Genomic DNA, 24,152 nt, shown 5'->3' on the forward strand with positions numbered 1-24,152 from the left:
GGGGGAAACATAAAAACATTTCTTAAAAATTTAAAATCACATGTGCCCCAAGCACCCAGAAATAATCAGTTAACGTTTTAGTATACAGTCTTTCCCATTTTCGTGTGTATGTTTCATTTAGGGAAAAAAAATGGTCATATTGTTTTGGCAGTTTTATACTTTCTTTATACAACATATTCACATATTCAGTATTTTTCCATTTTATTAAACATTATTTGAAAGCATAACAGTGATTGCATCTACTAAACCTATTGAATATTTAATAACTTCACAGAGAGTAGCTTATTTAGTGAAAGTGTGCATTGGTTTTTCATTTGACTACTAAAACATTGATCATAATGTTGATCTGAACAGCAGTTGTTGAATATTATGACATTCTAATTATGTTGTTGATATAAAAATATCTGTTTATTTGGAATCAAATGAAAATGCTTCTTTATTTGACAGGTAAAGTGTATGCAGTAGGTGGACATGATGGAAATGAACATTTAGGTAGCATGGAGATGTTTGATCCTCTAACTAATAAATGGATGATGAAGGCATCAATGAACACAAAGAGGTAGATCAGCATGGAAATTTCTTTTGAATTGATTGCAGAAAATAGTTTCCTAAAATTGAAAGGTTTATTCTAAATTTCTATTTTTACAGACGTTACCTTCTTAAATACGTTTTATTAAAGCATCCCAAGTGATCCTTATTATAACTTTTTATATTTTTCAAGAATGAACTCACATGTTAGCATACTATAATTGTGGTTTTCACTAATACTTGAGCATTGCTTTTTTAAAAAAACTTTTTTGTTAGAAATAATTTTAAATTTTTCAGAAAAGGTGCAAAAATAGTAGAGTTCCTGTGTGTCAATGTTTCTCAACTGAAGATGATTTTGCTCCTTCTATGCAACACTCAGCAGTGTCTGTAGACGGTTTGGGTTGTTAGTTTGAGAGTGGACAAGTTGACCTACTTGGGAATAGGTCAAGGATGCTGTTAACAATCCTATGATGCACAGGATAGTCCCCTATAGCAGATAATTTTCTATCTCCAAATGGCAGTAGTGCCAAGGTAGAGGATACACCTTGCTGTATTCCCTTCACCAAACTTTCCATAATGTTAACTAACATCTTACACAATCATAGTATAATTGAAATTAGCATTGATACAGTGCTATTAATTAATATATAGACTGTGTTCAGCTTTTGCCAACTTTGTTCACACATTTTTAAACTTCTAATTGACTTTTCTTGTCTCTTTTTTTTTTTTTTTTTTTTTTTTTTTGCGGTACTGGGGATCAAACTCAGGGCCTTGTGCTTGTGAGGCAAGCCCTCTACCAGCTGAGCTATCTCCCCAGCCCTCTTGTCTCATTTTTAAAACAAAGTTTTTTAGTTGTAGACTGACACAATACCTTTATATTATTTACTTTTATGTGATACTGAGGATCGAACCCAGTGCCTCACATGTGCCAGAAAAGCACTCTACAACTGAGCCACAACCCCAGCCCCTCTTGTCTCATTTGATTGGCTGATAATTTAACACAATATGAATAGAAACAGAGACCGTAGGTATTTTTGTCTTGTTCCTTTTTTTGCGGAAATATATCTAGTGTTTCTCTGTAAAATAAGATACTGACTTTAAAACTAAGGCATGTATATTTTGTCATGTTAATAAAATGTCCCCCAGTTTCTGGTTTCTTTACTGATTTTAACATGAGCATTAATATTTTAAATCCTCACCTAAAAAAATAGAAATATATTAAATTGTCTAAAGGGGAAAAGATTTTAGCTATATGATTTAGTACATCTAGCCTGTTCAACATTTGTATTAATGACTTGAATGTCAAATTTTTGATGTCCTGAAGTATGAGGATGACTAATAATGTGCCCAAATTGCAATTCAAAAAGATGAGTAGGCCAGGGTTTAGCACAGAGTGCTTGCCTAGCATACTCAAGATCCTAGGTTCATTTCCCAGCACCACAAAACAACAATAACAGCAACAACAAAAAGTAAGCTAAATATATTTGAGGCAAAACTAAAAAATATCAAAATTAGAGATGCATATTAAAACCTGCTTTAGGTGTTCAAATAAAAAAAATCAACACCAGTACAACATGGTAGGAAATTAGGTTGTGATTATATTTCGTTTAGAGAAAAGTACCTGAACCAATATGAAACACAGAACTTAAAAGGAAAAAAGTGAATATACGATAGTTGTCTATATTGAAAGAAGTGAAACTTTTAGATCAAGGAGATCAAGTGATATTGTTCTGTATGCTCGTCTCTCCATATCTAAACTGCATTTTTGAAGTAAGATATGTAACAAGAGTTGGGATATAAGAATAAAAAATTAGACTTTGTGTATATTTTTAAAAATTTACTTTGATCCAGAGAAAGAGGACTTAATGGAGTAACTGGAAATTTTAAGAGGTAAATATTGTTTTAGTAGGAAGGAATAACTATTTCTAATTCTGTGTAAGAGCAATGGTGTATAGACAGGTGCAGTGGTGCACACCAGTAATCCCAGCTACTCAGGAGGCTGAGACAGGAGGATCCCAAGTTTAAGGCCAGCTGCAGCAATTTAGTGAGTAAGTTGGATCCTGTAACTTGGATCCTGTCTCAAAATAAAAATTAAAAAGGATCAAAGATGTACTTCAGTGGTAAGTCTCTACTGATTTCAATTCCTCATATAAAAAAAAAAAGAGAGAGCAATAAAGTAATAAGTATACTGTAATTCCAGTATACTTGGACTGGTATCATAGATGTCAGAAAGATCACATAAATTTTGTAACAAATAGGAGATTAAATTTGATGACCTATTATTTTCCTTTTTCAAATTTAAAATTCACAGAATAGGGTGAAGATTTCAAAGCCCACGTAAAATAGTTACGTAACTAGATAGTAGAATATCAACTCAGTCTTTGTGATTTGGGTTTTTTTTTTTGTGGTACTGGGGATTGAGCCCAGATTGCTTCATGCATGCTAGGCAAGTATCTACACTGAGTTACATCCCCAGGTCCTTTAAAAGATTTTTTTATTTTGAGACAGTCTTGCTAAGTTGCTCAGACTGGCCCCAAACTTGGGATCCTCCTGCTTCAACTTCCCAAGTAGCTAGGATCACAGGAGTGGGCCACCACGTTAGTACCAACTGCAGTTTTGTTAAAAGAAACAAATAAAACTAACAAACCTTAATTTCTGACATCGTGGCTTATGTGGTTTGCATGCTTCAGTTTTTTTGTTATCAGAATGTAAATTTTAAAGACTAAGGAGACAACTCAGTGGTAGAGTGATTGCACAGGGCTCTGGGATCAATCCCTAGCACTGCAAAAAGAAAGGAAGAAGGGAAGGGGAAATTTTAAACTGAACTGGACATTCTGTACATTGCCATACAATTTAAGTCTTTTTAACTAGGGGTTTTTTTTTTTTTTTTCCATGTATTACGGTATGAAAGATTAGGAATTAGAAAAGTGTTCTGCTAAAAAGATTTTTAGTCTTTCCCTTATCATGAGAAAGACTCCTAGGAAGGAAAAGCTAATTCTAAAAATGCTATTACCTCCCAACATTTATAGTTGACATTTAATACTTTAATAGAGCTTGCTTTATGCTATGAAATAATTACAAATAGTTTAAATTTTAATGCATGGATTAAAGTGGGGGGAAAATTCCAGAGTACATTTTAATCCGTATAGTCTTGTCTCTTTAATCTTTTAAAATCCTAAGTATTTACAGTGGCAATCCAACTATATAAAAAAATAATAAAGCTACAATTATTTGATCATATCATTTGCTTATAATTTGTATTCACCCAAATTATCTTTTCAACATGCATTTAAACATGTTTTCATTTCTAAACTATCTGCCCACCACAACGCTTTTCTTCTTTTTACTAAAAGGGACACTGTTTGAAGGTGTGTCTTTATTGAAACCTGTCATCCTTACAAAGCATGTCTGAGTTGAATTCTTCATCCAACAATAAAATATGCCCACTGTAAGACATACCAAATGATGAATATACCTCTTCATTTTCTTCTACCAGCAATAAATAAGATAGCCAGAGTCCCTGCCTCTGTAAAGCTTATGTTTAAGAAAGAAAGATAAAATAAAGACATAATTTTAAGGACAGTAATATTAGCACAGGGCAAGTAAAGGATCCTTGAGAAATGGAGATCTTAATAAAGTCTCATTTAAGAGAACTTAACCAGGTCAAGTAACTATAGGTGAGGTAAGGGTGGTGCATGGAGAGAGAGCCTGGAGGTGAAAGAGTTGAGAGCATGAAATAAATCCAGTGTGGCTGAGAAAACAAAGGAAAGAGTAGCAGGAAATAGGTGGAAAAGAGCAGGCAGAGAATGAGGGCTTTTTAGGTTTGCCAGGAATACTTCATCTGGTAGGCTTTTGGATGGGAGTTGATATACATGTGTGTATGTTTATAATACAAATTTATATAAAATATATTTCATAGGCAAGTGATAGATCAGATTTCTGTTTTCAGAGATTATACCAAAATGGAGGAGGGATATGAAGATGACCAATGTAAAAAGAGTTATTACAAAAAGGGTTATTGTAATAGTTTAGTCAAGAAATAATAGTAGTTTGGAATAGAGTGTTAGAAATTGAAATAGAGAAAAAAGGATATATTTGAGAGAATAGTTCACAGGTATACAATCAACAAGACTTTATGATAATTAGATATGAGCAGTGGGAAGAACAGAGGAAAGAATAATTCTTCAGTTTCTGATTTAATCATTTATATAGATAGTGGTGCTGTTTTCTAACTGGATAAGCAAGTTGGTCAACCAGATAAAATTTGTATTTGTCTTGTCATGGACTTATGTTAGTTTTCTGTTGCTATATAACAAATTACTACAAAGTTAGTTTTAAACAACACCCATTTATTAGCTCATGGTTCAGAAGTTCTGCAGGTTTTTTTGGGTTTTCTACTTAGAATTTTATTGATAGAATTTGGTTTACAGGACTAAATTTCTTTTTTTTTAATTAATGAACACCAATATGTCACTTTATTATTTGAATTATTTTCCCATTTGTCACATACTTGCCAATGTTTACACAGTCAGGAAAATCAACCAGAATTGGAAGCAACTGACCACATCAGTTGATAATTCTGTACCCTCTTAACACACATCAGTTTTTACTTGGTAGGGATATCTTTAATTCAATCTCATGGCTAGTCTTAAAATTGGTGTCAAGATTGTTGCATCTTTATATAAAATCAACACTCATAAATCTAATGCATCTCTATTCATAAGTGATGAATCCTATGAAAGAGAAATTAGGAAAATGACCCCATTCACAATAGCCTCAAAAAAAATAAAACACTTGGGATTCCATCTAACAAAAGACGTGAAAGACCTTTACAATTAAAACTACAGAACTCTAAAGAAAGAAATTAAAGAAAACCTTAGAGGATGGAAAGATCTCTCATGTTCTTGGATAGGCAGAATCAATATTGTCAAAATGGTCATACTACCAAAAGCACTATACAGATTCAATGCAATTCCAATTAAATCCCAATGGTATACCTCATAGAAATAGAGAAAGCAATCATGAAATTCATTTGGAAAAATAAGAGACCCAGAATAGCCAAAGCAATCCTTAGCAGGAAGAGTGAAGCAGGAGACCTCACTACCAGACCGTCAACTATACTGCAGAGCAGTAGTAACAAAAACGGCATGGTATTGGCACCAAATAGGCAGGTATACCAGTGATACAGAATAGAAGACACAAAGACAAACCCATATAAATACAGTTATGTCATACTAGACAAAAGTGCAAAACACATACAATGGAGAAAAGATAGCCTCTTCAACAAATGGTGCTGGAAAAACTGGAAACCTATATACAGCAAAATAAAATTAAATCCCTAGCTCTCACCCTGCACAAAACTCAACTCAAAATGGGGCAAGGACCTAGGAATTAGACCAGAGATCCTGCACCAAATAGAAGAAAAAGTAGGCCCAGATCTTCATCATGTCAGCTTAGGCCCACACTTCCTTAACAAGACTCCCAAAGCACATGAAATAAAAGCAAGAATCAACAAATGGGATGGAGTCAAACTAAAAAACTTTTACTCAGCAAAGGAAACAATCAGTAACATCAAGAGAGGATACAGAGTGGGAGAAAATCTTTACCACACGCACTTCAAGGTAGAGCACGAATCTCCACAATTTATAAAGAACTCAAAAAACTTAACTTAAAAATACAAATTACCTAAGCAATAAATGAACTAAGGAACAGAGCAGACATTTCCCAGAAGATGTACAGTCGATCAACAGATATATGAAAAAATGTTCAACATCTCTAGTAATTAGAGAAATGCAAATCAAAACTACCCTAAGATTTCATCTCACCCCAATTAGAATGGCAATTATCAAGAAATACAAGCAACAGTAAATGTTGCCATGGATGTGGGGGAAAAGGTTAACTCATACATTGCTGTTGGGTTGTAAATTGGTGCAGCCACTCTGGAAAGCAGTATGGAGATTCCTTAGAAAACTAGAAACTGAACCAACTTTTGACCCAGCTATTCCACTCCTATGCCCAAAGGACTTAAAATCAGCATACTACAGTGATGCAGCCACATCAATATTTATAGCAGCTCAGTTGACAATAGCTAAATTGTGGAACCAACCTAGATGCCCTTCAGCAGATGAATGAATAAAGGTATTATGGTCTGTATACACAATGGAGTATTACTCAGCCATATAGAAGAATGAAATTATGGCATTTGCAGGTAAATGGATGGAGTTGGAGAATATCATGCTACGCGAGATAAGGGAATCCCAAAAAACCAAAGGCCAAATATTTTCTATGATAAGTGAATGCTGATACATAACGGAAGGGGGGCGCAGGGAGCCGTAAGGGAATGAGACAGACATCATTACCCTATGTACTTGTATGATTGCACAAATGGTAGTACTCTACATCATGTACGACCAGAGAAATAAAAAGTTATACTCCATTTGTATACAATGAATTGAAATGCATTCTGCTGTCATATATCACTAAATAGAAAAACAATAAAAAGGTCACATCTTTAAATATAGATAAAATTACCAGAAGTTTATAATTACATATATATGTATGTATACACATACACACACATACAGAAAAATACAAGGTTGTTTTTCCACAATATTTAATTTATTCACTACTGTAACTATATATGCAACTTTTGAAGAATCTCTTATTTTTACTGGCCATTAGTCAGGGTAGGGAGGTCATTCTTAGGTACTTGCCACATGTTCCCTCTGTTTTCAATAAAGCATCAGCATATTGAACTTACCTTGTTCTTTGAGGAACTCAAAATGGAGGAATCTCTCTGCTTTAAAAACCTTGTATAGTCAAAAGATTAGGACCACCCAGGCAATATCCCTTTTGCCATATAATGTAGCATAATCATGAGGTAACACCAGGAGCTGAATATCATGAGGGAGCATCTCAACATTCTACCTTCAGCAGGGAGATGGGTTTCATTTCAGATTAAAGTTAAGGTTGAAGAGTCATCAAGACAGATTTGAAGTTAAAAGTGGAAATATGTCTGAATTTATGTTTGATTTATCTAACATAAATCCATGGAAGGAATGAGATTGCTGAGGAGAAAGTATAGGGTGCTATGAGTTCTTAGGATCAAAACCTTAGGGAACTTTCTAACCTAATAATGTAAACATGCACATCTTCATACAGATATAAATATTTTGCAAGTCATAATTTTATACCCCAAAGGAAAGAAGTAGAAGAGACTAAAAATGAATGAGGTAACATTATCCTTAATAATTTTTCCCTAGGATACTCTTTTGTAAACACAGAGTTAGAATCTCTGGAGTAGCCACTTCGGTGCAGATTGAGAATTGCTGGTCTGAAAGTCTGAAATTAAATATGCTGTAAAATCTGAAACTTTTAAAGCAGCACTCAAAAGTCTTAAATTTGGGGTAATTTTATTTTGAATTTTCATAATAGGGGTGCTCAATCTGTAAAGTCTATGCAGATATTCCAAAATCTGATGCACTTCTGGTCTCAAACATTTCAGATGAGGGATGTTCAACCTGTAATAATACATAACACTAAAAAATGGGCCAGGGAGCCTTCTAAGTGCTTTACCTATATTAATTCATTAATAATAGCTGTGGCTCAATGAGGAAGTAAGGTAGTTGAGGTTTATGAAATTCTCTACTGCTGGGCATGTAGCTCAGTTAGAGTACATGCCTAGTAACTGCAATTACCCAGGTTCAGTCCCCAATCCTGCAAATAAATAACAATACTTTATTTCCAGTTTTAGTGACAGATAATAGTTTTAGAATATTTCATTTTTTATTGGTACAGTGTGTTAAGAAACTGAAGCTTGGCATGGTGGTGCAAGCCTATAAGACCAGCAAATAACATGGCTTTGGCAGGATGATCACAAGTTGTGGACCAGCCTCATCATCTTTGTGAGACCCTGTCTCAAAGTAAAATTTCTTAAAAAAGGAGTTTGGCATATACTTTAGTGATAGGATACTTGCATAGCATGTTCATCCCTGGATTCAATCTCCAGTGTTGCAAAAAGCAAATAACATTATTTTTATCATGATTATAATAAATTAGTTTTAAAAGGAGCTAAGTCTCTTTCCAAAATAAATAAATAAATAAATGCTCTTCAAAAATAGAGCATTGTGTTAGCCACAGTAGCACATGCCTGTAATCCCAGCGACTTGGGCGACTGAGGCAGGAATATCACAAGTTTGAGGTCAGTCTGGGAAATTTAGTGAAACCCTGTCTCAAAGTCAAAAAAGCTGGGGAATGTAGCTCAGTGGTAGAGTGCCCCTAGGTTCAGTCCCCAGTACTGCAAAAAATAAGTAGATAAAGCATTGTGATTTAAAGCTTTTAATATTAAAATAAATGAATATTAATTTGTGTGATGGTGTGATGAAACTCTATAATAAAATGAATTCTGCAATAACATGGATGCAGAAATGAGAATTTGTTTTTTGACCTCCACAGCAAACCATTCTCTCACATTAGCACCTCAGTTATACAACTGTATGTTTTACTAGTTGATTATTTTGAACTCTTTTATACTATTTTGTTGGGTTCATTATTTGATCCTAATTAAAGTAGCCTATGTAGGCTACACACCACACTCTTGGAGTTGCACAACTTGGAAATGTTGGAGCCATCTGTTCAGAAGCAGGACAAATCAAAATAATGGAAACAAACCATACTTTTGATAAATGACTTGCATTAGCACAGTTTCCTTGCTATTTTTTTCCTGGAAACAACCCAGATCCTAAGGTATGTTTTATTGTTTTTGCAGGCGAGGAATTGCCTTGGCTTCCTTAGGAGGACCGATTTATGCAATCGGAGGGTTAGATGATAATACTTGCTTCAATGACGTGGAAAGATATGACATAGAATCTGATCAGTGGAGTACAGTGGCACCAATGAATACTCCCCGTGGAGGAGTTGGCTCTGTGGCTCTAATAGTAAGTCAATATGGGCAACTTGCCCATTGAATTGCATTGAATCACATCCATAATCAAATAAAGCAAGGTCTGATATATTCATATCACCAGTGCATAGCTATTGATTATATACCATATTATTTTATGAAATACTTCTTTCTTGCACATTATGTTCTACTATTAGGACCATATATAAATCAATTCAAATCTAATGTCATATGTTGTATTTGTTTTTCTCCATTTAGAACCATGTTTATGCAGTAGGTGGCAATGATGGAGTGGCTTCTTTATCTAGTGTAGAGAGATATGATCCACATCTGGATAAGTGGATAGAAGTTAAAGAAATGGGTCAACGAAGAGCAGGCAATGGAGTTAGTGAGCTTCATGGTTGCTTATATGTTGTTGGTGAGTGGATTATATTTCTCTAAATGTGGCAGGATGTATATAACAACAAATATCACGAAATAGCACAGTAACAAAAATTATATTTAATCTTTAGTAGAATCAGTCCTGAGATGTGCTTTTGAATTCTTAAGGTTCACATTCATGCTTTTTTATTTAAATCTTCGTTTTTCACATTTAAAACTTCTTTTTCTAGGAACAGTAACACATCTAAACTAGGGGATTATATGTAAATGCAATATATACTTCTAAGACTTGTTTTTCTCTACTTCATTTCAAAGGAAATTGTTGAATCTTTTAAGCAAAGCAATAGATATTTCATATGAATAAAGACTGCAATTTTTGTTTTTGCTTTTTGACTTACTAAAACACTGAATTAGAAGGAATATGAGTGCAGTATTTTTTTAAACCCTACTATGCATTCAAGTAATCTGGAGATGTTATGCTGCAAAGGAGGAGTCTTAACAGGTTCTGTGTTTCTAACAGCTCCCAAGTGATAGTGATGCTGTTCCAAGTTAACTCAGTTCATTTTCAGTAGCAAGGCTTTAAATGATTATGAAATGGGAATAATAATGCCCATATTTCAGAATTATTTTGATTGTTAAAGGTAATATATTTTATTCTAAGAAGTAGAGGCAGTATATGTTAAGTATTTCAAACTATCTGGCACTTTGTAATTATCAACAAATGAGTAGCTGTGTTGTGATTAGTAATCCATTTCTTTACAGATTGTGATTAGTAATCCCTTCCTTTACATATGAGGAAATGAGTTCGGAGAGTTTATCACTAGCATATGGCACACTTGTGTACATTGTATTATGTAATTTATAGTGTTTTTTGTTTGTTTTTTGATTGGGTTTCACTGTGTTACCCAGGTTGGTCTCGAACTTACAATCTGTGCACCTCAGCCTCCCAAATTGGTGGAATTATAGGCACAGGCTGCTGAACCCAGAATAATTTATAGTTCTTAGTAAGAGAATGGAACTTTTTTAAAATACATTTTTAGTTGTAGACGGGTACAGTACCTCTATTTTATTTATTTATTTTTATGTGGTACCGAGGATCAAACCCAGTACCTCACATGTGTAAGACAAATGCTTTACCACTGAGCCACACAACTCGAGCTCTGAGAATGGGATATTCTTAATGTTTAAATATCTGCAAGTAGTAGTTATGCTGACTCTTACATTGCTCATGTGTGTTCATGAAGAAGGAAATAATACAAATTACTTTAGATCTCACCTGATTAGCACAGCAGCTTTGTGAGGAAGTCAGATTCAGAGACAATGAATAACTTAAATAAGTTATTCACATGGCTAAATAAGAGATGAAATTTGAACTTGGTGCTGTGTGAACCTGAAGTTCTTAACACTGTTGCTACCATTCTCAGCTCCCTGTTTCCGTAGACATTGATACATTACTTATCAACAGGATTATTATCATTGTTACTTACTGAATCTTCTGGGCCTTTATAGTTAGAATAGACATGGTAAACATAAGAATCACTCAAATTGAACATTAAAAAACTCTTCTTGGTCATTTATGTCCTATTTTAAAAAGGTACAACTGATGTGCATAAGAAAAATTTGAAGGTATGGGCATGTCTAACAACCAGATTGCATTCTGCTTTGTCTCTTCTTTTGCCTTACATTATTTTTACTTTCTTTTTTATGCATTGCTGGGGATCAAACCTAGGGCCTTGTGCATGTTAGGCATGTGCTCTACCACTGAGCTATATCTCCAGTCCTGCCTTGAATTCTTTATTATTATCAATTTATATACATAATCTAGAGAATCAGTGAAAGAAGGCTATGAAAAACCTAACTTAAAACTTATATGTTGGCATGAGCAATAATTTATTACTATTACAGTGAACAAATTTTATATTATAGGTGTGATGATACTATTATACTTTGATCAAAATCAGATCATGCTCATAAAATGAAAAATTTTATTTCAGTTGTTAATTTAATAAAACCCATTAGAGAAGTTCATTTCATTTTTTCTTTTTTCCTTTTTTAATGAAATTGTTTAAAAAAAGACTAATAATAATATCCACACTTTCTGTTCTCAAGAAAGTAGACTGATTCACCAAAGAGAGCTATTATTCATTTAGATTTAGAGGAAGCCTAAAAAAGAGAGAACACTGTTAAATAATAGTCTGTGTTTAACCCTCATCAATATATTAAATACATTGATAGAATGATCTAATATAAAAAAATAATAATACTATTATGCAGGCAATAATAGTATGAAGGGGAACACCTGGAAAACTTCACTTTATATCTGAGTGAACCTTATGACCTAGTGTAGTTTATTTCCTTCTCAAGCCTTCTTACTGTTTTAAAAATATAATAAACAAAGAAACAATCTCAGTCTTGCCTATTTCAAGAAAGCTAAGGACAAATTATATGAATGATTATTTTTTTCTTGATTTCCAAATTGTCTGCTTAAATAAGGGAACTCCAGTTTTTCCCACATTCAGATTTCTAATTCTAGTATTGAGGTGAAAATACCAACAAAATTATCCTATTCTAGTATTGAGGTGAAAATACCAACAAAATTATCTAAGTTGAATTGTAGAAAATGTTTAGCAATAGTTTTTGGTGGTAGATAGGTGTTAGGATGAATTTTTTTCTAAATTTCTTTAAACCATTCTATGTAGTTTTAAAAAATCAAGTTATAGAACTGAATTGAGATTTAGTAGTTAATTTCTATGAATTATAATGCTATTTTTAAATATTTTTCTGTAGGTGGTTTTGATGATAATTCTCCTCTGAGTTCAGTTGAGCGATATGACCCTCGAAGCAACAAGTGGGATTATGTGGCAGCACTTACTACTCCCCGGGGTGGAGTAGGAATTGCAACAGTAATGGGAAAAATCTTTGCAGTTGGTGGTCATAATGGCAATGCATACTTAAATACAGTAGAAGCATTTGATCCGGTGCTGAATAGGTAATTTACATTTTTTTCTCAATGGTATATTCCAGTAACAGATGACTCCAGAGTGTTAAAATAGTTTAGTCCTCCCTCCAAATATGGGAACTATTCCAAGTGGGTGCCTATAAACACAGATACTACCAAACTATATATATACTTTTTTCCTAAACAGACATGTTATGATGATGTTTATTTTATAAATTAGGCACAGAAATTAAAAACAATAACTAATAATAAAATCGAACAGTTTTAACAGCATACTGTAATAAAATTGCCAGCATCATTGTTCTTGTATTTTGGGACCATTATTAAGTAAAGGAAGGTTATTTGAATACAAGCACTCTGATACCACTACATTTAATCTGATTACTGAGGTGGTTACTAAGAGACTAATAGGTAGGTAATGTCTACAGAGGATGTGCTGAACAAAGGACTGATCCATGTCTCAGGCAGGACAGAGTGGGACCATGTAAGAGTCATCATATTACTCAGAACAATGTCCAATTTAAAACTTGTGAATTGTTTATTTCTGGAATTTTCATTTAATATTTTCAGACTGTGATGTCTACAGGTAACCATAGTGGAAAGTGAAACCTCACAAAAGGGGAGTCTTATTGTACTGCTAGGTGTAGTTAGTTGTTAATACAAAACTTTGAGACATCCTATCTCCCTCTGGAAGCTTGCTGTCTTTTAAAATTTTGTGTCTTTGGCATTTTGAATAATGTTTGTTTCAATATAACATTTTTTCTCCTCTGTCTTTTCAGGTGGGAACTTGTTGGATCTGTGTCTCACTGCAGAGCTGGAGCAGGTGTAGCTGTGTGTGCCTGTTTAACTAACCAGATTCGAAATGTGGGTCATGGATCCAATAATGTGGTTGACTGTATGTGATTTGAGTTCTCGCCACCAATAATTTAATCATAAATCTTGATAGGCAAGAAAGACAACTAAGATTTTGATAATGATCCCCTTTGAATTTTAACTATATCTAGAGTCTTATTTAAAGATTAACTGTTGTATTATGAATATGTACAACTTTTGGAATGATAGCTGAAGAATTATTAATCATAAAGTTAAATTTCATACTTTCTACTTTAGCAAATAGAGTAGGGAAGGAAGACAGTCTAACTTGAAACCAGATCTACTCTGGAAAATGTTTAAAGTAGTGCCAAAACCTTGAAATCTCTGTTAGGATGAATCAAAATGTAATTTGTTGAGTTTTACCTTTCCTTTTGCTTAAAGGTATTAACCTTAGGTAGTGTGAGTTTTTCTGTTCATCAGCACAATATGAGACTTGTTCCTCTTGAAGATCACTTCTACTTGGTGCTGATGAATTTATGCCTTGCTTTTTTTTTATAGGTGTTGATTTTTCAATTTCTTGAATATTTACAAAAGTAGAAAATGTTTTTGTCTTTTTGAGTACCACTTGGTTCTATTCTTAGAAGCTATCAGTGCTGTAAAAATCCCTTAATTTCAGTTTGATTACTAGGATGCCAAAAGACTTAGCTGTGTGAATTCCATCTGAAAGCTTATAGTTTTGTTTTGTTTTGTTTTGTTCTCCCACCTCATGCAAAAAGTGAACCACAGGAACTATTTGAGAAGATTTTAGATCTAATATTATTCTAGTGCCCAGTTGTGAGACCTTGAGGAGTGGTGTAGATTATATGACTTCTCAGTAAGGAATCTAAAAATATCTTTTAACTTTCTTCTTTGGTTTGATTTTGAATCCAAGATTTATTATCTTCCTATTTTGTTATTTGCAGCCTTCCTGGTTTTTCTAATTGTACAGATCTGAATTTATTTATTTTCAGAAAATAAATGCATCTTTTTTACAAAAATCGTTTAAAAATTGTAGTTGGCTGATTAGTACAAGTTCATCATTAACCAATAAAACATGTTGTTGATAAAAAAGAAGAATTTAAACTATTATTTTTCTCTTTATGCTTGATACCTCCAGTGTATTTATTGAAATTTAATTGAAACTATTTCTATAAATTAATTTGAAGCCCAGGATGTTGATAAACCTGATATAATAGCTCTTCATTGTTTTAACTAGCATTATAAAATGATCTGTTTATTATATGTACATATATTTTTTAAATATTTATTAAGGACATTAAAATATCCTGTTTTATATATGCAGTATAGTTTGTCACCTTTCTTCTAAGCCTTCTTAAATTTTGTCATTCCTTGGAATTTATTATGTTTCACTGCTGGTAGTTGTTTGATTTATAAGGAAGCTGGGACAGTGAGAGATATTTTCTCCATCCAGCCAGCCCTTATTAAATGGGATCCTGGACTTGTCAGTACAGTAGGACAGAATGCCATATTCCAAAAGTTAATAACTATTAAACATATCAAACCTTAAAAAAAAAAGAAAAGAAAAGAAAAAGAAAAAAGAAGGCTCAAGCTGAAGATAAGCATCTTTGAGGAAGCAAATTTAAAAGTTCTCATATTAGGTTATTTTTTTTTTCCTACTCTCAGCCTCTGGGCAAGTTCTTAAGTCACTGGCTGAATCTGAACTAGTGTTCTCTAGTATAACTCTGTATTTCAGTCAGTCCCCAAAGCATTTAGCACTTGTTGGACCAGCTACAGCTGAATAGATGTAAAGATTAAGTCTCAAAACCTGGCTTCAAGTATCTATTTTTCATGTCTGATGGAGTGTTTTGTATTATCCTGCTTGTCTAGCTATACTTACTGGTATGTATATTTATTTTCTGGGCTGAGGATCTTATTGTTTCCTATGATCATTTTTTAAAAAATTATTTTCCCTAACATCTCTGTTTTTATTATGCATATAGAGTTTGAGTATGTTACATCTCCATTTCTGATTTTTATTATACAGTGGTCATCTAACAAACTCAGCTGGTACTTTAGTCATCTATAAAATAGGATAGACTCCTAAGTAAAGAGAAATAAAGGGAATATGTGACTGTTAAAGCTGGAAGCATAGCCTTGAAGGACCTGGCAACAATAGGAAAAGATAAATAACAATCAATATGCAGTCTCTGTTGAACAAAAACACATTCTTTAAGATACGAAATGAGAATCAGGCTGAAGAAATGATGCAATTGAAAGATTATATTTATAGGAATGAAGAAATGAAACAAAGAAGATGACCACTGTAATATTGTGAGGCCTGTCACTCTAACCTCAGATGTTAACAGCACCTATCACAAAGTGATGTAAACTAGGGATAAATATTGAAATTATAAATGAGAAAAAAAACATTAAATTTTCTTTTTCTTTTTTTTTTTTTGAGATGGGGGTATGTTGTCCAGCTTGTCCTAAAACTTGCAGGCTCGAATGATCCTCCTGTTTTGGCCTCTAGAGTAGCTGAGACTACAGGTATATACCACACACAGCCTTATGTATTATTTCTTCAAGAAATATTTCTAAGTTCTTTTGTGTGATTCTTTCCTTTAGTCATCCTAGTTACTGGTTTACCCTATATTGCACTTTAAAACAAAAACAATTTGAAGCACTTTATAAACAAAATTATTTGACATTATTTTTTACTAATTCCATTATATTCTTTTTTTTTTTTTTTTTTTTTTTTTTGGGTGCTGGGGATCGAACCCAGGGCCTTGTGCTTGCAAGGCAAGCACTCTACCGACTGAGCTATCTCCCAGCCCCCCATTATATTCTTATACAACTAATTATTTGCAAAGTGTTTAAAAAAACTATGTACTCCCTCTAAAGAGTATTATTCATTCTCTTTATTCACAAATTTTACTAAACTTAATTTTGCTAAATGTCCAGATAAGAGATTGTTAAATTATATAAACTACTTTTATAAATAGTAAACTTGAGAATTTTCTCTGTTGCTTTTTTCCTATGACTTGTATGATAAAGAGAAAAGGCATTTAGAATTAAGAGAGAATGCATTTAGAATCAAATTCATGTTTTATCAGTTAAGAACGTTTTTATAATTTCTCATGTTAGACTTTACTAGACTTTGAAAAAATTATGTGTTTTCCCCCTTCATGCGAAATTAGAAGTAGCAGTAAACCCCTAGTATTTTCTTAAAACCATTTATAAGTTAGGGTTATAATACTTCAGTGTAGCAAAGTAATAATATGTGCTACCAAGTTCTGATATTAGAATCAAATCAGTGCAGTTTATTAATTCAAAATATATTACATATATATGTTAATAGGAACTTCTTTATATAAAGGTCTGTGTAGTTTTACTTCTCATTATTTGCTGTTATGGAATCCTATCAAAACTATGTAATTGTTTATTCTCCATCCCTCAAATACAAATTGATTTAGTAGGTTGGTTGTAATATTTTTCTCCTTATATAATGGGTTTTTGTTTAATTAAAAGTTTTTTGTGACCTTTATGGAAATTAAAGCTTAAAGGCAACTAATGTAAGTTGTTTCACTATTCTTAAGCATTGTCTCTTTAGTAATTTCAGACTTGTACGATAAAGAAATGCTACTCTATATTTGCATTAAGATGAATGTTTGTCCTTCCAAGTAGTAACCTCCTGAAGCTCGGACTTTTTAAGTAATGTTGCCATTGCTAAAAACTTCTCTGAAACTTGCCTTTGAAAATAGCCATTTGTAAGCCATGGAGAATTAGTCTCATCATAGACATTATGATTATTATCATTATAATTATTATCATAGACATTATTATTAATGTTGACCAGAATCTTAACTTGATCTTGATTGTGGACCTGTGTAATTTCTTCATTAGACAAGACTCAAAGTATTTATGACTATTTCCAAAGGTAAAATCTACCCTCAGTGAATTAAGATTTTCATCCACTGGCAAAATATTTTCAAAAGTGAACAGCCCAGGGGCTGGGGTTGTGGCTCAGTGGTAGAATGCTTGCCTAGCATGTGCGAGGCACTGAGGTTGATGCTCAGCACTGCATGTAAATAAATAAACAAAAATAAAGATCCATCTAAAACTAAAAAAAAAATTAAAAATTAAGTAAACAGCCCAGTGAAAGATTTTTGAAATCATCCTGAGCAATACACAGTAACATCAGTGAAAGGAGTGTGTAGTAACCTCTTTAAAGGGCAACCTTATTTGAATGTAAAAATTCTGGTTTAAAAATAAAATGTTTTAAGGTTTCACATGATACTAATCTACTGCAGAGCATAGAAACACAGAAGAATCATATTCCCAATAAAATATGTCCAGTTGTCCAGACGCTGGTAACATTTTCAACTTGACATGAGAAAATGATCATGACCTTGACACAGTATAAATATCTGTGCCATCTCATGTACAGTTCTATACACTCAGCTTCATTTTCCTCCAGTGTCTCTTTTTGGAGCTGTACTTGATTTTATTACCAGTTTTCATCTGAATCCATTGGGAGTGGGATACTTAAAACTTTGTTTTATTTTGGTGCCGGGAATTGAACCTAAGGTCTTGCATATGTTAATAGGCATGTGTGCTACCAAGAAGCTACATCTCACCCCCAAGAAGTTCTTAATTTCAGTAACAGTGGGGAGTTATGTGGGTTTTGTATTTTGTTTTGTTGTTTGTTTTTTGGTACCAGGAATTGAACCCAGGGGCACTTAACTCCTGAGCCATATTAAGTATCACTATTTAAAAATACCATTCACTCTTCTAACAACATTTTTTATCTTTATAATAATTCTGCATTTTAGAGTTGGAAAAAAAGAAACAGGTTCAGAGGCGTTAATTAGCTTATTCAAGATCCACAACTAATCGTGATTGACCAATATTCTTTTTGGCTAAAAAGCTCAGCTGTTTTACCAGTACCAGTTATGCTTCTGCTTTCACAAGGTAATGTACGTACATTTCACAGGTAATACACATATTTTTATAGCTTCTTCAGCAGTGTAAAAAATTTCTGGCCACTTATTTTTAATGTGGAATATTTGATACTTACATAAAACATATGTAACATGGAAGTTGTGAAGCATAATAATAAAACACGTATGGACCCTCCCCCACACTAATTAAGAACTAAAGTGTTCCTGTTATTAATCCTATTGTGTTCTTTCTTAATACCATCCTCCAGCCTACCTTTCTCCCTAGAAGTAACTACTATCTTGAATCTTTCATCTGTTTACCTTTTTTCTTTCCATTTTTTTTTTTGTTTTGGTTTGGTTTTTTATGGTATCAGGGATTGAACTTGGTCCCTCAACCACCGAGCCACATCCCCAATCCTATTTTGTATTTTATTTAGAGACAGGGTCTTACTGAGTTGTTTAGTGCCTCACCATTGCTGAGGCTGACTTTGAAACGCTTGATCCTCCTGCATCAACTTCCATAGCCACTGGGATTACAGGCATGCGCCACCATGCCCTGCTGCCTTTTTTCTTTTTACACATATGTCCTGAAGCCATATATTGTTTATTTTTTGTTCCTAAATTTTCATGTTGCATATAATTTTTCACTTTTTTGCTTTTACAAATAATGCTGAAATGAACATTCATATACAATTTCTTAATGTTCATGCCCACAAGTTTCTTCAGAATATGCACCTCAAGGCCAAATGTTTTTTGTACAGTATGTACCTGATCAACTTTATAAGTTTTAAAATACCACTTGTTTTTCAAAATGATGGTGCCAGTTTACAATATGGTTTTAATTCACTTGCCATTGTAAGACCTAATTCTTGCCAAGATAATAGGTGTAAGATTATACTTTACTGTGGCTTTATTTTGCATTTTCCTGATTAGTAAGTTGAACATGTTTTGATTCATGTTATTCCAATTTCTTTTGTGAAATAGCCCATGGTCTTTTTGATCCATTTTTTTCTTTTATTTACATAAGCGTTCTTTGTAATATTCAGGATATTAATCTTTTTGTCACTTTTTATTGTAGTTATACACATATTCTTCTGTTTATGGCTTATCTTTTCACTTTTTTGGTAAACAATATTTTTAAATGTGTTTCCCCTATGCCTTCAAAAATTTTCCCTGTCCCAAGGTCATAGTTGTTTACAGTTTTCTAAAAATCAACAGTGTCTAACAGGACCAGGGATGAAGATCAGTAGTAGAGCACCTGCCTAGCATGCATGAGGCCCTTTACTAGATCCCAGCACTGAAGGAAAAAAAGAAAAAGATAAGTCTCATTAGGTCTTTTTTTTTTTTTTTTTTAAACACTGTAACTACACACTTAATTCCAAACTCTTTTATCCATATCTACTAATGTTTATTTTTTTATTTTCTTTTAGTAATAACCTTGAGTCATTAGGTCTTTATTCTACCTGAAATCAATCTGTGTATGTGTGAAATGATAAAATATTTCATCTTTCACTATGTAGATAACTAGTGTTTCTCTGCATCATTTATTGACTAGTCCATCATTTCCTCAGAAACTTGAGCTGCATGGCAAATTTTCATGTGTCTATTTGGGAACTTCCTGTTCTATTCTGCTGGTCACTCTGTTTAACCAAAGATCAATTAGCACATTATTTAATTGTTATGACTTGATTATCTGTCTTGATACCTGGTAGAGCAAGTTGCTTCTTTTTTTCTTAAGGAGTGTTTTTGACCTTTTGGTTTTTTATTAAACATTAAAATCAGTTTTTTAGATTCTTTGGGGATAAATCACAAACAGCTCCAAGAGAGAGTTTTATTTTTTTCTTCCTTCCCTTTTTCTTTCTCGTCACATTTAACCTACACATTTAGGGAGTAGTAACAGTTCTACAATATTGAATATTCTTGTCTTTTTTTCCACTTAATTTTTTTATTTGTTCTTTTTAGATATACATGATAGTAGAGTATATTTTGACATCTTATACAAACACTGAGTATAACTTATTTTAATTAGGGTTAGAATATTCTAGTCTTTATCAGGGCAAGGAGGTTTGAGTTTGCTGAACTTTTTATTGTGCTAAATTTTATGAAATACTTTCTTCTGCTTCTTACAGTGATGTGTGTGATAAATTACATATAAAGATATTTGAATGTTGAGCTCTCTTCATTCTTGAGATAAACCCAACTCGAGTAATGATCAATTTTTGAAATATATTCCTGTATTTTGCTAATGGTTTACTTTGGACTTGCCTACTTGGGAAGTGAGATTGGGCTGTAATTTTTATTTCAAATAGTGTTCTTGTCTGTTTTCATAGTTTGGCTAGCCTCAGAATAAGTTATATAGTATTATCTCTTTTCCATTCCCCAAAGTATTTATTTAACATCAAACTAATTGGTTTCTTGATCATTTGATAGAACTTACCTGTAAAACCACCTGGACCTATAGCTTTGTTTATTTATTTTTATTCAAAAAAATTTTTTTAGTTGTAGATGGACACAATGCCTTTATTTTTGTTTTTTTATGTGCTGCTGAGTATCGAACCCAGTGACTCACATGTGCTAGACAAGTGCTCTGCCACTGAGCTACATCCCCAGCCCTACAGCTTTATTTTGAGGAAAAAATTATAGCTACTAATTTAATATTTTTTCAGTTTTAGACTTCATTTCCTTTTGAGTTAGTTTTGATAAACTTTTTTTTTTTTTTTCAAAATGCTATAGTTGTTTAATAGGGACTCTTTAACCTTTTAGTGCTAACCACACTGAAAACTACAACTGTTTTCAATATGAGGCTACTGATGACCATCAATTAAATATGGAATCAATCAGAAATCTCAGAAGTCTTGCCAAGGTTATGGCAGTTTTAGTAGTCTACACAGGAACAGGAGAAACCATAGGGTAAAGAGTGAGCACTGGAATTTTATTTAACTCTAGGTACCATGGGATTGACATTAGTAGGTAGGACTAATGAAGGAGCAGCCATACAGTTGAACAGTTTTTTTTGGTCATTATGCTTCACAAGCACAAAAAAAAGGGGGGGGGGAGAAAGGAAAAATGGAGCATGGAGCTACTTTTTTAATTATCCAATTTCATCTTCAAGATAGACAGATCCTGCTGCATTCTTTGTTTCTAATTTACCAGTACATTATTATGTAGTTTACTGCATGTGAGGAGCAAGTCATTATGTTGTACCAAGTTTACATCATCATAGGACTACAACATGCACATTCTACTTAATGTAGCTCAAGCAACAGGAATACAAGAGAACAGTTATGGGTGGAGACTTGTTTTGACAGTCATGTTCACACTAACTATGGGTTTAGAAATCTTATTAGGCAGATACCTACAGCAGTTCTTCAATTGATATTGGAACATTACACGCATGCACAAGTGATGTGGTAGAGAATGAAGTGGAAAAGGCAGCTGGATGGAGGACAAAGGGGAAATTGGATGGGATGGTGCTGCGTGTCAGGGAGAGGCAGTTCTCAGCTTTCCACGGTAAGTCTCTGCTCTGTGAGGGAGGCCTGCTGGGCAACACTTTTGTTCTCATGACTGTGAAGTTTGGATATGACATCTAGAAAGGCCAAATCCTGCACTTCCTTGTGTAGGGATTCAGATCCCATGAGAGCACAGATCAAGACCATTGAATTATATTTGATTTCAGGAGCACTTCTTTCATCTGCTAGCAGTCTGTGTAAAATCTGTACAAGCTTAGCACTTTCTAGATCTTTCTCAGCAGTGCCCAATTCTAAAGCTGCTATTAATGCCAAAGCAACAAGGGCTTCATTCTGCATTATTACATGTTCACTAGTTGCCATGGTAACTAGATGCTTGATGCCACCACTCTGTACAATGGCTTTAATTACATCTTTTGATTTACTGTGGCGTATGAGGGCAGAAAGCAGTCTGTTCGACTCTCCCATCACACCAGCATGATCTTTGGCTTCACACCATTCTACCAAACGTTCCACTAACTTAACATTCCTTCCCAGTTGTTCAGCAGCTTCTGCTTGTGCATCTATTAACATTCTTAAGGTTCCAAGAAGTTTGAACTGAACTGGGGGCATTTCTGATTTAAGGAATTTCAAAACTGTCTCTGTGACCCCAGCTGATAACATCTTTGCTTTATTTACAACTGGAATGGCCAGATTTCTGAGGGCACTTAGTGCTGCGTGCTGTACAGTTACATTTCCATCTTCTACATGTCTGTCCAGTAAATCCATAAGTTTTTCTACAATTCCATTGTCTACCATATGAATACAATTTCCATCATTTCTGGCAAAATTTGCAATTGCCAATGCTCCAGCAAGCTGTAGCTGGTGGTTATTTGAAGGAATCCAAGAAAGCACCCTTTGAAACACATTGCCTTTTCCTCCTTCAAACAGTTTCTGCATGGATTTATCTCCAAGAAGTAACAACACCATGAGATCAGAGGCAGTTTTGAGCTCAGCAATGTCGTCCTCCTTGTCACTATCCACCTTCTGCTGAACAATCTCTAGGAGGCACTCCACAAGGCCTGCTTCCACCAGCTGTAGTTTAATAGCATCATTTTCTGCCAATGGAGCAAGAACTTCAAAAATCATTTCTCTCTTATCATGTTCTATTTGTTTCTTGAAGAGTTTTACCAGCTCTTCAGCAATGTTGGTACTAGCAAACTGTTCTTTACTTGACTCAAGTTCTGCTAAATTACCAAAAGCAACAAGACACATTTCTGTAAGAGCTGCATTGTGGCAGTGGATACCCAGTAATTTCACTAAGGTAGGGATAACACCCATATTGATAAGCTGAGCTTGAAGGGAATGGCTATCGTAACATATGTTTCCTAGAGCCCTGCCAGTTTGCAGCAGCACTTCCTGGTCTTTGCTATTTAGCAGCTGTACCAGTGGTGAAATCAATCCAGCATCCACACACGGAATTCGCATAAATTCATTTTTGGCTACTTCTGCTATGATGTTAGCTACTTTGGCTGGGCAGGAAGACTGTGGAGTCAAAAGACTTTCGAACACTTGAAGTATTCCACTTCCTTGCATTTTTTCACTTGTTTCCATATTATTTTGAGCCAGAGCTTGAAGCAGACAATCCAAGCATCCTTCTAAACTATCTTCAGTTCTGTCAACAGCAGTTATCTTCAGTTTCTTTAACGTATCACTGAGATTATCCATGTTCCTTCCAGAGGGTGAGGACAGGTAGGGCGAGGCGAAGGTCTCTGGTGCGGACCGCACGGTAGTGTCCTCCCTCTACCTCCGTGTCTCCCGCAGCCAGGGAGGGACCCGCGGTGGGGCGGCCGCCAGGGAGGAGCAGCTGCTGCTGCTGCAGGCAGCGCGGCCGCGGCGGGGACCAACTTTTTATTTTAAAAGAACTATTTGTGGATCTCAAGTTTTATATGTAACATTTTCATAGATTTTTCTAAAATATTCCTTGATCCAAGTTTTTCCTTGATCCATGAATTTAGAAGTATATTTTTAAATTGCCATTTTTAAACTTTTAAAATTACTTTTAATTAAAAGTTATAATATGTGTGGTTTTATGTCATGGAATTTTATTGAGACTTGTTTTATGACCTATTATGTAAACTTGGTAATTTTTTTTTCATTTTTATTGGTGCATTATTGTTGTA

General features: G+C 33.9%; 2 protein-coding genes across 5 annotated transcripts in view; one reads left to right on the forward strand and one right to left on the reverse strand.

Moving 5' to 3' along the window:
• Window positions 1–15,983, forward strand: part of Klhl8 (kelch like family member 8) — a 65,101-nt gene extending 49,118 nt beyond the window's left edge. For all 4 annotated transcript variants that reach the window (XM_047567323.1, XM_047567324.1, XM_047567321.1 and 1 more), the window contains 5 exons: window positions 448–559; window positions 9,296–9,464; window positions 9,689–9,848; window positions 12,599–12,800; window positions 13,550–15,983. In XM_047567323.1, the coding sequence (XP_047423279.1) occupies window positions 448–559; window positions 9,296–9,464; window positions 9,689–9,848; window positions 12,599–12,800; window positions 13,550–13,673 (767 nt within the window). In that variant the 3' untranslated portion in view covers window positions 13,674–15,983. The remainder of the gene's footprint in view (window positions 1–447; window positions 560–9,295; window positions 9,465–9,688; window positions 9,849–12,598; window positions 12,801–13,549) is intronic.
• A 5,617-nt stretch (window positions 15,984–21,600) lies between these two features.
• Window positions 21,601–23,829, reverse strand: LOC124994621 (rap1 GTPase-GDP dissociation stimulator 1-like). Its single transcript, XM_047566747.1, has one exon. The coding sequence runs from the start codon at window positions 23,695–23,697 to the stop codon at window positions 22,021–22,023; it is 1,677 nt and encodes a 558-aa protein (XP_047422703.1). The 5' UTR covers window positions 23,698–23,829; the 3' UTR covers window positions 21,601–22,020.
• Between the last annotated feature and the right edge of the window lie 323 nt (window positions 23,830–24,152).

The sequence above is a fragment of the Sciurus carolinensis genome, chromosome 10 (assembly GCF_902686445.1).
Source record: "Sciurus carolinensis chromosome 10, mSciCar1.2, whole genome shotgun sequence".
Classification (NCBI taxonomy): domain Eukaryota; kingdom Metazoa; phylum Chordata; class Mammalia; order Rodentia; family Sciuridae; genus Sciurus; species Sciurus carolinensis.

Excerpts from the sequence above, each read along its gene's own strand:
- LOC124994621 (XM_047566747.1), bottom strand. The coding sequence starts at position 23,697 with ATGGATAATCTCAGTGATACGTTAAAGAAACTGAAGATAACTGCTGTT.